The 15,313-nt window shown below is 34.5% G+C and overlaps 2 protein-coding genes across 2 annotated transcripts; both read left to right on the top strand.

Annotated features, from left to right (window-relative positions):
* The first annotated feature begins 2,111 nt into the window (after positions 1-2,111).
* Positions 2,112-5,893, top strand: LOC107888332 (calreticulin). Its single transcript, XM_016812402.2, has 14 exons — positions 2,112-2,540; positions 3,295-3,402; positions 3,487-3,679; positions 3,945-4,203; positions 4,304-4,360; positions 4,447-4,494; positions 4,584-4,670; positions 4,751-4,808; positions 4,913-4,980; positions 5,066-5,161; positions 5,239-5,286; positions 5,377-5,406; positions 5,493-5,582; positions 5,666-5,893. Exons 1-14 carry the CDS (start codon positions 2,429-2,431, stop codon positions 5,675-5,677), a joined length of 1,266 nt encoding a protein of 421 aa, XP_016667891.1. The 5' UTR covers positions 2,112-2,428; the 3' UTR covers positions 5,678-5,893.
* A 2,992-nt stretch (positions 5,894-8,885) lies between these two features.
* Positions 8,886-10,523, top strand: LOC107889804 (serine/threonine-protein phosphatase 7 long form homolog). Its single transcript, XM_016814365.1, has 5 exons — positions 8,886-8,939; positions 9,053-9,383; positions 9,446-9,743; positions 9,854-9,935; positions 10,029-10,523. Exons 1-5 carry the CDS (start codon positions 8,886-8,888, stop codon positions 10,521-10,523), a joined length of 1,260 nt encoding a protein of 419 aa, XP_016669854.1.
* The last annotated feature ends 4,790 nt before the right edge of the window (positions 10,524-15,313 follow it).

The raw sequence follows: 15,313 nt of genomic DNA, 5'->3' as shown, positions 1-15,313 counted from the left end.
GTTGTAATTTCTGATTATTAATATTAATTTTTTGGATCGAAAGAAATACAACTTCACTGAAAAAAATTCTAAAAAGAAAAGGTGATACAATAGCATCTAGAAATTAATATACATAATTAAATTCGAACATTAATCGAGTTTACAGAAGCTCTTTTAATGACCCAAGCACGAATTAGGATCAAATTGTAAGGTTTTGAAAATTTGAGCTCAATGTTGTGATGTCACTATCTCCACATCGTGACGTCACCAGACAGTTTGTCACATTACAACATCGAACCACACGACGTTGCGACATCACAAATTGTTGGCCGACATTGTGACGAGGGATATACCACATCGTGACAAGGATCCTATTTTTGGTAAATTTTGGTCATTTTGATACCTATTTCGTGTCAAACCAAACCAATAACCTATTTGGTGCATACTTAAGCCTGTACAAAAACAACCCAAAACATATACCAAGACATCCATTTAAACATTCTCAAAATCAACCAACCCAATATACCACAAATTGACACCATTTCTTAACAAAACATACCAATTTCATCCATTGAAGCTCAAATTATGCCAACATGCCTATAAGCGATTCAATATCATCTAATTCTATACCATGACATATTCAACTTATACAATCATGCCATTTCAACAATCAACCAACATTACCACATCAATTCACCAAGTTATAAGTCAGTTAAGTGTCACATGTATAAGCTCTTACCATACCAACTTACATACATATAAACATTAACTTCCTCAAATTCAACCATTAACCACTCATCACATATGTTTCAACCATGTCAAACAAATATACTAATCAAGATATTCATTCAACTAGGCATCACAATTGGCAATTCATGCATCTTTAAATCACATGTAAAATCAACAAGTAGCTCACATATAGATTTATATCAAATTCATTACTACAAACACATCACAAGTCTTGTACACGTCAAGACACCTATATGCATGTCACAATTCTAAACTTAAAACTATCAAAAACTACCAATTCAATAGGTGGGATAATGTGAACTCCGTACGATTCGCTTGACACGTTCCGTAAGTTGGCCATCTACAGAGAAAGGGAAACAATGAAGTAAGCATTACAACTACTTAATAAGTTCACAAGTATTTAAACAACAAATTACATCTGAATTTTAGCTTGGTTTGTTATGTAAAACTATATGTAAAACGATTATTATTTCAATTTTAATGTACCGGATTTTCTCTATCAATTCTTTATCTATCATAAATTCTCCTCTAGTTTATAACATATACATGTCATGTATTAATGGAAATAATTAACATATACATGTCATGTATTAATGGAAATAATTAACACTATCATTTGAGAAAGGAAAAAAAACTTAATTACACTTTTTTTTAAATGGACTAATCTGTCAAAATTTAAAATTGACAAATACTTAAGGGTATTTATGAGTGTTTTGTTTTATTTTATTTTGAATAATTATTTTGTTTTATTTTAAAATAGTCCTGTTCATCGGTCAGGCTACCCACCCAGACTCGAAAATTCGCCCAAAATCTGAGTAGGTTTGAGCAAAAACATTATGTCCGAAAAATGGATTTGGGCAATCAATTTAGGCCCGCTTAAAATATGGATCGGGCTTGGGTTTAAAAATTCAAGGCCCAAGTCGATCATTTTTGGATTTATAATATTTTATGTTATGTTATAATATTTTTATGTATTATGCAATTTATAACACAAAAAATAAATCTATACCAAGTATATAATACTAATCTAATGTAAACATTAGAAAAATGTTAAGATGACTAATAAAAAATTTTAATAAATAAAAAAATATTAAATTATTAAAGATTAAATTAAAATAATATAAATATTTTTAAAAAAATTAAAAAATAAAATGAGTGGGGTCTGAAACGAGCTTAGATTAGCCTTTTATAAATATGACTGAGTTTGAGCAAAATTTTAAATCTATATTTCGGGTCAAGCCTTAAGTAAGTATAAAATATGTTAATATAATGTTTAGACTCGACCTATGAATAAACTTATTTTTTTTAATAAGGAACAAGTATATTTTAAAATCAATATATATCGCTGATAAAACATTGAAATTGATGCCTATTTAACATTTGCGTTTGTAAACGGATACTACTACACGAGCAAAATAACTGCAAATAAATTGAAATTCTAGAACATTACTCCTTAAACTTCTAGCCAAACAAGCAGAAACTTTCCTACATGTCATGCCGAACTTTTTTTCCAATAGTTGTATGCCACGTCAACCTAATAATGAATGACATGTCCACCAATCATTGGCCCACGTCAGATTTAGCAAATACCTCATTTTTAACGGGACCGCAAAAGGCAGTGAATTCAACGAACATGTAGAGGAACCCAGAATCGGCCTCGCCCTCGGTCCGCAGCTCTACTTATTCTCTTTTCTCGGTGATGAGTACAACCATGGCGAGTCACAAACGGTTCCCTAATTTCGTCTCTCTTATTCTCCTCTCTCTCGTCGCCATCGCCTCTGCTGAAGTTTTCTTCGAAGAACGCTTCGAAGGTAATCTTTTTTCTTTGCTCATTTCTCGGTTTTCGATTACCTTTAGATCGACTTGCTTTTTGTCATTTGTATATGTTATTTTAGATGTTTTAGCTTCCAATTTGATCTAATTTGTACGGATAAAAGATTTATATGTTTTATGTTGCCAATCTGGTTGTTTTTATTTGTTTCCTTCCTCAATACTTAGTTTAGAAATGCAATTAATTCGAGTAGATCAGCAGATGATCTGACTTCCTAATACAGTTCTAATTTTTTTTTCAGAATAAAATTAGCTTTAGAAATGTAGTTTAATTGCGATAAGAAATGACAGTGAATGTTACGGTCACTAATGTTTCAGTTTGATCTGTAAGACTGTAACTGTAGAGGATGATAGAAAGAAATGGTGATTAATATATTGTTCTGCGTTTATTTATTATTTATTTTATTCCTTCATTTTATTAGTAATTGTGAGTCAAGTATTTGTTTATGTAAGACAGCGATAAGGGATGAAAACTTTTTAACTTTGAGAAATGTGAGAGGGAAAAAATCCGCTGCATGGATAGATATCAGAGCAGACCAGAAATTGTACATGTTTAGCGTACTATTTCTTGTTGCATTCCTTAGATTCTGTACTCTTTTTAACAAATGAGTGAGAACTTATTTCAAGGAAGCTATTTTTGCTTTAATTGTACTTTTTTTAGGTTTCATTTATTCCAAAAAGCTTAATTGTACTTCTTTTGGCCGATTTTGCTTTTTTATTGTCCTGAAACTTTAGATGGATGGGAAAGTCGTTGGGTAAAATCTGACTGGAAGAAAGATGAGAACATGGCTGGGGAATGGAATTACACTTCTGGAAAATGGAATGGAGATCCTAATGACAAAGGTAACCTTCTGGAATTACTCATAACTTGGTATAGATAAAGGCTATGTTTCAAGTTAGTTACCTATGGCTCTGCATTTTGCACAGGTATTCAAACTAGTGAAGACTACAGGTTTTATGCTATTTCTGCTGAGTTCCCAGAAGTTAACAACAAGGGCAAGACTCTAGTCTTCCAATTTTCTGTGAAGCACGAGCAGAAGCTTGACTGTGGTGGTGGCTACATGAAGTTGCTCAGTGCTGATGTTGACCAGAAGAAATTTGGCGGTGACACCCCGTATAGGTTGGCGCATGCCCTTTGATCCAACCTATTCACATTTCTAATAGATATTTATTGTGGGCCGGACCTCCAACACATCAAATATTGGGCGCTCCCACTCTGTGAACCTGTTGCCTCTTTAGGCACTTGGATTTTCAGCAAAATCACTCTTTGAACTCACTCGAGCTTTCAGTATAGTCGGGGACAATACTGGATGTGTTGGGGTCTGACCCTCAACAATATTATTGTTCAATTTACTTATGTTTTTTGTTATGTTGATTGGTTGCAGCATCATGTTTGGACCTGATATCTGTGGCTACAGCACCAAGAAAGTACATGCCATTCTTTCGTACAATGGGACAAATCACTTGATCAAAAAGGAAGTTCCTTGTGAGACTGATCAACTCACTCATGTTTATACATTCATTCTCCGTCCAGATGCTACCTACAGCATCCTTATCGATAATGTTGAGAAACAAACTGGTAGCTTATACACTGATTGGGATATTCTCCCACCAAAGAAGATCAAGGATCCTGAGGCCAAGAAGGTAATTGGTCGCACCCTATCCCAATTGATATATTTTCTGGTATACTTTTTTCTCATATGAATTATGAATACGCAACTTAAGTACTTTGCACGATGGGCAGCCTGAAGATTGGGATGACAAGGAATACATCCCTGACCCTGAAGACAAAAAGCCAGAGGTAATAACATTCTCTTATCCTACATTGTATATACTGCGCCTAAAGATGCATGAGCAAGCTAACTTCTAGTTTTTTACATACGATAGGGTTATGATGACATTCCAAAAGAGATTCCTGATCCTGATGCTAAGAAGGTAGTCATTTATTACTTTTTGGATTATTTTATCATGAAATAGTATGCCTTGTTTGAACTAAAGAGTATCAATTAAAATCGTTTACTCAGCCTGAAGATTGGGATGAAGAAGAAGATGGTGAATGGACACCCTCAACAATTCCCAACCCCGAGTACAAGGGCCCTTGGAAGCCAAAGGTTTGTGATATCCTTACCTAATTGCTGCATTTATCATGATTTTTTAGTTAGTAACTTGGATATTTTTCCTCATTTTGCAGAAAATCAAGAACCCCAACTACAAGGGCAAGTGGAAGGCACCAATGATTGACAACCCAGGTTTTTTGCTAGCTTATTTCTGTTGTGCCTTTTTTTACTTTTATATGAACAACAAGAAGTTTTATCTTAATTCATGTAATTCTTTGCTTTTCTATGACCCTCAGATTTCAAGGATGATCCAGATCTCTATGTTTTCCCCAACTTGAAGTATGTCGGTATTGAATTGTGGCAGGTACTCTTTAGTCTAAATCCTAGCCCGTTATCTTTCTGGACCATTTTAGAGCTCTATAACAAGACAAATGTCTGTCTTTTGTCAGGTGAAATCTGGAACAATGTTAGATAACATCTTAGTTGCCGATGATGTAGAGTATGCCAAGAAACTAGCTGAAGAAACATGGGGCAAGCAGAAGGATGTATGTGCATCTTTGTTTTTTTTGTTCTTATAGCTCTGTTTGTCATATTTGACTGACGTTATTGGCTATTTTTGCAGGCTGAAAAGGCAGCATTTGAGGAGGCAGAGAAAAAGAGAGAGGAGGAGGTATTTTCATGACTAGAAGCCATCTTATTTCTGTCTTATTTCTAGTTCGATTGCATTTCCTTTCTAACTAATGAAAACATTGATGTTCAGGAATCAAAGGATGCCCCAGTTGATTCCGATGTAAGCATGGAACATGCCTTCTTAAAAACGTGATCCCTCTGTTCATCATTGTTCTGGTTTTGATTTTGTTTCGTGTGTTTTTCCAGGCTGAGGACGAAGATGGTGCTGATGATACTGAAGGGCATGAGTCTGATTCCAATACCAAATCAGACGATGAGGACAAGGAAGATGCACATGTAAGTAGTTATTTTGATGTCATGACTTCACTAATCAGTTTTATTATGTTTAATTGATCTATGAATGTGCTCTGTGTATGCAGGATGAGCTCTAAGCACTGCAATATTTCGCTGACAATTCGGTTTGGAGATAAAAACGCCAAAATCTTCCCTACCCTTAATAAAAAAAGTTTCTAGTCTTAGGAGTTTCCTGTTGGAATTGAATGCTACAGGCAAAAGAACTTTCACTGATGCTTTCTTAGTACGAGTTTAACTGTCTGAACAAAGGCACACTCTTTTCCTTTTTTATGATCACTAGATTTTTTTTTTTACTATTAAGTTCCCAGCGCTGTCAATTGCAAATTCCGAAAGGTAATCAAATCAAATATGAAAAAGGTAAACTACACGGGATATTAAGTTCACTTTTTGGTGAGTTAGCTTTGAAAAGATATAAAATAGTCTTTAAATTATTTGATTCTTCTTTGTTTAATTTATTAGTTTAATATATATTTTAAAATTATTAATAAATTTCATGTGACGATTTGAGTTATTTGTACGGTAGATCAGTATTCATCAAATAGTACAAAAACATATATTAGATTTAAATTAATTTGATTGTCAGTTTTGAATATTAAAGAAAAAAATTATTTGAATTTTGATTAATAAATTCGGGACATTCTAAATTGTTTCTTAAAAAAATTGGACTATAAAATAGAAAAAAATTTAATTGGTGTACGTGGTGTGAGTGTAGAAAGTAATAAAGTAAAGGTTTTAATAGTCTAATTATGTCAAATCATTTAGTATATTTTTTAACTTTTTAAAATTGAGTAATCAAATCATAATATTACTAATAATTTTATGACTTTGGATGTAATTTACTCATATAAAAAAAGTAAGAAAGTTTTTACTTAAAACGGAAATAAGTAATTTTATTATGGAACTTAATCTTACATTCAGGAATCTTACCTATAAAAAAAATATCGTGATAAATTAGTAAAGTGTGTTTAAATATAATCTTACATTCCGTTAACTAAACACTTAAATTGTACATTTCAATCAAATGAATCAAACAAAATAATATAACAAACCGTTTATAATCTTACTTTCCCGTGATTTTGTTATAAAAGAGAATCAAGCCCCTTGCTAATAGTTTGCTCAGCGGACGAGCATTCGATCGAATCGAGTAAAAATTTTTTGATTTAATCAAGTTCACGAGTCCTATTTTTTCAAATAGAGTCAAGTAAAATCAAATTCGAGTTGCTGAACCGAGTGAAATTGTTCAAGTTAAATTAAAAATTAAACATGTCAAATAAAAATATTGTTACAGTATAATTAAATCATTATTAGAATACATCAATTTGAAACTACATATATTTGAAAATTTTTTCAAAGAAAAAGGAAAGATACTTGAGTATGATAAATTTGAATCATTAATTAGGTTCCAAATTTATTATTTTAGAAATTTTTTAAAATATTAATTATATATATATTTAGAATTTTTTTAAAATTTTTTATAACTATAAATATTGAAATTTTGATAAATATTTTGAATTTTAAAAGTTATTTTGAATTTTTTTTTGTAATTTTTATTGAGAGAGACCCATTTGTTATTTTCTAAGTTGATAGACACTAAAATGATATTTACACCAATATATTATTCGAATTATTCAAATTGTAAAATTTAATTCAACTCGAACTCGAAACTCGACTCGAGTTGACTTAAAAATTTTAAATAACTCGAATCGAATCTTCTGAACACTAATTTACTGCATCTTACCCAAATTTAGGGATCCAATGGAGTCTTATTTTCAGGTTTTTTACAAAAATATTATAAAAAAATTAAAATTACCAAAATATTATCCTTTTTTATTTACCAAAATATTATTTTTTTAATTACCAAAATATACCAAAACAAACAAAAAAAAGCTGAAAAAGCCTGCAAAAGGCTGCAAAAGGCTGCACCGAACGAGGGTCAGGCCAATGGCATTAGCGGCACCAAAGGTGGCAAAGCCATTGGAGGCACCAATGCCTTATTTAGGCAGCCGACCGGTGCTGGGGGAGGGGGAGAAGGAGAGGGAAAGAAAGAAAGAAAGAAAGGAAGGAAGGAGAGGAAAGAAAGAAAAAGAAGGAAAGAAAAGGAAAGGAGAAAAAAAAAAGAAAGAAGAAGAAGAGGAAAGGAGAAGAAAAAAGAAAGAAAAAGAAGGAAAGAAAAGGAAAGGAGAAGAGAAAAAAAAAGAAGAAGAAGAGGGAAGCAAGGAAAAGAAGGTAATTTTTTTTATAAATTTAATTTTTTTGTAATATTTGTATGTTAAAAATTTATGTTATGTACATTATACGTATTTTAATATTTTATTTAGCATATATATTTTGATGTTATGTACATTATACGTATTTTTGTTATGATATGTACATTGTATGTTGATTAGGGATTTTTTTTATGAATTTTACTTAGGAAGTTGAAATTAGTTATTTTAGGAAAATAACATTAAAAGTAAAATGATAAAGAAATATGTTTAAGAAAACATTAAATATGAAAAGAAAAAACGGGAATTCTATATTCACCGAAAATAATAAAATGCAAAAAAATTGTATATGTAATAAATCTCAAACATAATGCATTGAAATAATGTAAAATGAAAAAAATTAAAAATGACAATATTTTTTAAACTAATAAAATGCGGATAAAAAAATACGAACAAATGGCCAAAGTAAGAGTGTATTAGTAAATTTTAAAAAAAATCAGAAATAATCAATACAAATAATTGAAACAAAATGTACTGAAATAATATACGAAAATAATATATTTTTATTCAAAGTAATAAAAATGGGGAAAATAATAATACGAGCAAAGGGCAGGGAAAAAGGTTTTTTTTTTGGTTTTTAGCAAAATATTACAAAAAAATAAAAAAAATACCGAAATATTATAAACTTTTTTTATTTACCAAAAAATACGAACAAATGGCGGAAGTAAGAGTGTAGTAATATAACTTTTTTTTAAATTAAGAAATAATTAATAAAAAATATTTCAAAAAAATGTACTGAAATAATATAAAATAATAAAATACGAAAATAATATATTTTTATTGAAAGTAATAAAAATCGAGAAAATAATACGAGCAAATGGCAGGGGTAAGGGTTATTTTCTTACACAAAATTAATTTAAATAACACACAAATTTAATAAATTTCAAACATTATGCACTGAAATAATGTAAAATTATAAAATTAGAAATTATGATATTTTTAAAGGAATAAAATGCGGAGAAAAAAATACGAATAAATGACTATTTTTTTACTAACTTTTTTTCAACTTGCAGGCATCGCAATGGCTCGATTGATTGGAAACGATGAACACATATCTGCTGCGGCTAATAACGCGGTATGATTTATTATTTGTTAATCACGAGTTCTATTTATTTAAAAAGGATATACGCAGTATATACAAATAAATTATGTTATCGTAATAATTTTTCTGTAATTTAACACTATCAGGACTCGTTCCGAGTATTAAGGGGTCGTGTGAGTGTTTTAAAGAAAGCTCCAGATGTACGATTAATGCCGTACTTGGAGCTAGCCGGATTTGGGTCAGTAGCATTGATTTGGTCCTCTGACTTGCGCTTTGACATATTATCTGCGCTAGTGGAGCGGTGGCGCCCGGAGACCCACACTTTTCATTTTCCGTGCGGGGAGTGCACGGTGACCTTGGAGGATGTTGCATTGCAGCTTGGGCTTCCAATTGACGGGAGTCTTGTAACGGGAGTATCTGCATTTACGGATCCGGCTGCACTTTATTATCAGCTCCTAGGAGACTCGTCAGAGGACGGTGAGTCGTATTTTTTCGGCATAAAATTAAATGGCTGAAAGCCAAAATTGGACAATTATCAGTGAATGCCAGTGAATGTGAGTTGATGTGCGCTGCTCGAGCGTACATCATGCATATGATAGGGGTAGTACTCATGCCTGATGCAAACGGCGACAGTGTGCATTTGATGTACTTGCCCCTGCTAGCTGATTTGTCCACTGCTAGGTCGTATAGCTGGGGTTTCGCTGTTCTAGCAATGCTGTACCGGGAGCTTTGTCGGGCGACAAAGTCGAAAGTCCACGACATCGGCGGATGCCTCATACTGCTGCAGTCCTGGGCGCTTTATCGGCTTCCGTTTTTGGCATCCGTTAGTCACCAACCGTATGTGTATCCACTGCCACTCAGGTGATAAAATATAAATTGTCATTATTTTGTAGTCATAATATATTGACTAACGTTACCAACCCTAAACCCTATATTATTTTTTGTAGGTGGACTGTTCGTCCAGGCATCGGGAAGTCGTATGATGTCTCGATATACCGCATGATGATTGAACAGCATGCCCGGGAAGGGGTAAGCTGCTGTTCTAATATTCATGACATCTATTCTATTTCTATATCTTACTCACACGTTATGGCTGTAACTCGTTACAATGTTATCATGCAGTTTATATGGATGCCATACCGTAGGCCGGAAATCACAAACGTTGTACCCTCGTCCTCATACCTTGAATCCCACATATGGTGCACTAACGTACCAATTATCAATTTCAACGTAGTCGAGTGGTATCACAGAGATAGGGTGCTACGACAGTTTGGCTGCATCCAACCTATCCCGGATCCGCCGTGCCAGCTGGGGGAAGTTCACGGCATGAGTAAAAGAGGAAAATTTCAATTGGATTGGGGAATTAAGCATCGGAAATTTGTGGCACTGTGGAACCATCGATCGCGCCGAATACCTCAGATGGTTGTGGCTACCGACCTGCAACCATCATTAGAATATATACGATGGTACTATAGTTGCGGGAAGCCATATTTACTTGGAGGCCAGTGGACTATAATCCCCCCGCACGTGCAGCAACTTGGGGGATCAGATGCAGCGGGCCTGATGGATCCGGATCCGATGGCGATGTACGCTCCGCAACCAGCAGAGCTCGAGTAGGAGCCCCAACCAGATCCCGAACAATCCACAGATTCACATGGCTATCGTCCGGATTTGGCGGGCGAATTCGCCTGCGACTTTGAACTGTTCGGATCCCACCCGCCACAGTACGGTATGCCCGGCCCGTCCAACCCGTATCCACAGCATCATGGCACTTATTTCGGATCAAGTTCGTCGGCGGCGAATGATGATTTTTCTTCTATGTTTGCCACACCCCCACCTGCGCCGAATAATGATATTGGTCGTCGCCCAGAACGTGATCGTCGACCTCCAAATAGGTATACCCCTAGGACAACAGCATCAAACCATCAATTTTAGGGGTTTAATGCACTTTTTGTATAAATTTAATTTTTCTAATTTAATATTTGCTTACTTCTGAAATTTTTTGTATAAATTTAATTATTCTATTTTTTCATTATATTAAAGTTGAATCCAATTATAAATGCCTCTACTGTCGATATTAAAGTTGAATTCCAAAAGCGCACATGGTATTTTATAACTTAATTTGGATACAATTTGGATACAATTTAAGCATAAGCATAAGCCAAATAATGAAAATTATATTAAATGAATTATACTTTTTATAACAATATACATAAAAATTTGTCAGCATTAGGTCAATTCCGACCCGATCCGGACGACTATCCAATATTAAAGTTTCGGTTAGGGCATTTATTCCGACTATGACCACTTAATCTGCATATTCCATAACGTTTTCCGTCAGATTTCTCCCTAATGTCCATCTCATTACGGATTCTGCTTGACTGCAGACGACCCCTTGGATTCCTCTGTAGCCCTTTGTTTAGGAGAAGCTCGAAAGTCATCGGCGGCACCTCCCACGTAGATAGGTCAGACAGGATAGGGAACTTATTCTTCCAGACACGCAATGTGCGCTCCAGCGTGTACACATCATCGACATATTGTTCAGCATCAAGGTTCACTTTAGCATACGCTGCCACGACATGCGCGCAGGGATAATAATGTGTTTCGAACCTCCTGTACTCGCACCGTCTGTTTCGGAGATCAACTCCGTAGGACCTAGTTGGTATACCAGGTCGACGACTGATGGTCTCAGTAACTCGAAACATTTCCTGTCGTCGTGAATATATTTCCACGTTCATTGACCTTGCCAACCGACGGTTTGTGACCATTGTATCCCTGGCATGTTCGAAAAACACGTGTCTCGCCTCCATCTGGTCAACTTGCTGCTGACCCATCCTTGGCATCAAAGTAGCCAGCCTGTAGAAAGTAGCAGAAAATACCGATGCAATCTAAAGATGACGTGTTTTTAACAAGACAGCGTTGACCCCCTCGACTAAGTTTGTGGTCTTATGGCCATAACGAAAGCCCACGTCAAAACTTTGAGCCCACTGCCACGGCTCCATTGTGCCCAACCATTGTCGGAAAGATGTGTTTGTCTGCCCCTCCATGTCACTCTCAAGTCGGATCATTCTTTACCGGAAAATATGTGGCTCTAACTCATACGCTGCATACGTATTAAGGAAAAATAAGTCGATAACATCAAACATTACAACTTATATTGAAAATATAAGGTTATCATATACCCATTGTTACGACTTGTCTCTTCCACTCTGCATTCTTATAATCTTTGTGGAAGTTAGCCGCAATGTGACGGATACAGTAAATGGATCTCCACGGCACACCGGAACGCCTAATAGCTGCAATTAAACCCTTCCCTCTATCGGAGATGATGCAAATGTTATCGTTCCTAATAACATACCTCTGCAGATTTGTGAGGAAGAATTCCCAAGACTCCATGTTCTCTTTATCTACGATAGCAAATGCTATCGGGAGTACGTTCTGTTACCATCTTGAGCAACTGCAATAAGTAGGATCTGTGTATATTTTCCATACAGCCAGGTCTCATCCACCTACACAAGTGGCTTGCAGTGGGGAAATGCCCGCACACATAGATCGAACGTCCAGAACATCCGATGGAAAATCCTTTTTGCCGGCTGTAACTGGTCATCCGGGTCGTAATATGGCCTTGTCTGCAACTCAATCACAGTCCTCGGTACGTACTCCCGCATAACAGCTATCCAACCTTGAAGCTCGTTATACGACGAATCGTAATCCCCATACAGTTGCTCAATCGCCATCTGTTTAGCTATCCATGCCTTCCGATATGAGACTCGATACTGGAATCATGCTTGCATTTCGGCAACCAGTGTCGAAACTTTAATGGTCGGCATGTCCTTAACCATTGGTATGATATATGTACAGATAGTTTTCGAATCAAGTTTTCCATGATCTTCTGTCATACGTGTTGATGTGCATGTATGAGGACTAACAAATTTTCGTATCTCCCACATCTGGGAACTTCTAATGAATGCAGCTCGTACCCGCCAATTGCAGCCTTCCGCTGCCTTCCAACACTCCCCAACATATATTGTCAGAGTAGACACAAAGACTTTATAATCCACCAATATCTTCATGCTGTACCATTTAATGGCATATATGCACTATTCTTTACACCTGAATCTCTGGTCTATGAATAACTCCTCATCATCGATGTTACGGCCAGCCCGTGAGAATGAACTATTTCAGGGTACTCCGAAAACTCAGCTACATGCGCTGCGTCGGGGTCTATGAGCGACATGTGTGGCCCAGGATTATTGTGTACCAAAATATGCCGCATCTGCTCCCCGACCGAAGAAGCGTTAATGCCTTCATCGTTGTTGACATCTTCATCATTAATATCATCAGGTACATCGTCCACATCGGGATCACCGTCACTATCGACCTCTTCATCCCAATGATCGCCAGCACCTTCTTCTTCACCACCAACCATATCAACATCGGGTGTAAAATTCAGGTCGATACGCATCCCACCCATAGTCGATTCACTATCAACGTATGATATTGGAGCCACCATCCACGATTCTTTAGCTCCGTGTCCTTCATCAGATGCATTGACATCTTCATTTTGCTCCATACCGACTAACTCAGCAAATAAGTGAATCGGTGCATTCTTCTCACTCCCTTTCTCACAGTACAGATCGACCATTGTCTCCACGTCTTCGTCGTCTACAAGTTCCATTTCGACGAATTTGACCGGATTTGTCGAAACTGGAAACTTGTAGAAACTTTTTGATATCCTTTTCCCACAACATCTAAGAATTTTTGCATTAATCCTTTCCTTCATTTCATCGAACGATACATTTCTATTAAATTTCATTGCTACTTGTTGCCGACATTCAAATACATATCCAACACTTGTTGTCAAGATGACTCCATCGAAATAAACGCATACAAGAAACTTAGCATTCATCTTCAATATTTAATCTGTCAAAAAATAAACAAAATCTCATCAAAATTCTCGAACGGTAAATAAATTACTTAAAAAAAATTTAATGTTTCAATATGCAGTTTTGTACATGAAAACAGTTTAACCACTAATCCTAATAACTAACAAAATAATAATATTAATAATTTTATACTCAAAATAATACACACTAAAATTAATAATTAAGGTTTTACTAAAAATAGAATAATAATGCTAGTTTTTTACTAACTAGTTTATTTTGGTAAATAAAAATAATAACTAACCATAATAATAATATTAGTTTTTTACTAACAATAATACTACTAAGTTACATCTTAATACATTAATAACATCTTAATACTAACAACAACAACAACAACAACAACAACAACAACAATAATAATACTAACTAAAACTATCAATTTGAGTTTTATTAATCTTAATAACTAAACTAAAACAAAAAATATTACAAAATATACAAAACAATAACAACAATATAATCAATTATTTTTAAAAAAATACCTTCTTTTTCTTTCTTTTTCTTTTCTTTTCCACAGCACCTCTTCTTCTTCTTTTTTTCTTCTGATTTTTCTCCCTTCAGCTGGACAGAACTCGTATTTATAATACGAGTAGTGCCGCCAATCAGTATGGCACCATTGGTGCCGCTAATGGTATTGGCACCATTGGTGCTGCCAATGGCATTGGCCTGACCCAGTTTTTTCAACTTTTTCCAGCTTTTTGCAGGTTTTTTTGTTTTTTTTTTATTTTTTGGTATATTTTCGTAAATAAAAAAAAGTAATATTTTCGTAAATAAAAAAAAGTTATAATATTTTGATAAATTTTTATTTTTTTATAATATTTTTTTGTAAAAAACCCCTTATTTTCCCACGGTTAAACGTTGAGTTTGGCGGTCATACCATTGCTTAATTAGTGAACCTGCACAACAAACCTGTAAACTAAAAATATAGTAATATTCGGATTTGATTAGGATAGATAATAAATGTGGATTTTAAAATAGATTTTCATATTCAATTTTTCAGAAATTACAGATATCTTGCCTTGTGTTTTTGTTGTTGTTTTTTTTTTAAAATAATAAAAACCAGCTGTGATTCCTGATTACTAAAATTATTAATTAAGATTTATACTTAAGGTAGAACAAAATATTAGGTCGTAAGCTGAACCAACTTCAACACTGACTATAATCAAATTCCCGTGAAGATGCAATCAATCATTCTGACATGAAAACCAATAAGACGTATCATAGAAAGTCATGAAAATGGGTGGTGGATGAAGTAAGTAATATGTTGTACAGACGACTGTAAATTTGATAGATTCTATTCTCTGTGAGAATGCAGGTGGGTGGTATAGATCAACAGTTTTCATCTGACTACTGCATTTATGATATCATTATAGCAATGCTCAGAATTTTTAATTGCAGTTCCTTAACAGTTATATTTCCAGGATGGACATAACCTTAGTGCTTTCATTACAAATGTTTATTTTC

Source organism: Gossypium hirsutum, chromosome D13 (assembly GCF_007990345.1).
Source record: "Gossypium hirsutum isolate 1008001.06 chromosome D13, Gossypium_hirsutum_v2.1, whole genome shotgun sequence".
NCBI classification, from domain to species: Eukaryota; Viridiplantae; Streptophyta; class Magnoliopsida; order Malvales; family Malvaceae; genus Gossypium; species Gossypium hirsutum.
The sequence above is the reverse complement of the archived record's forward strand: the minus strand, read 5'-3'. Positions and strand labels throughout refer to the sequence as shown.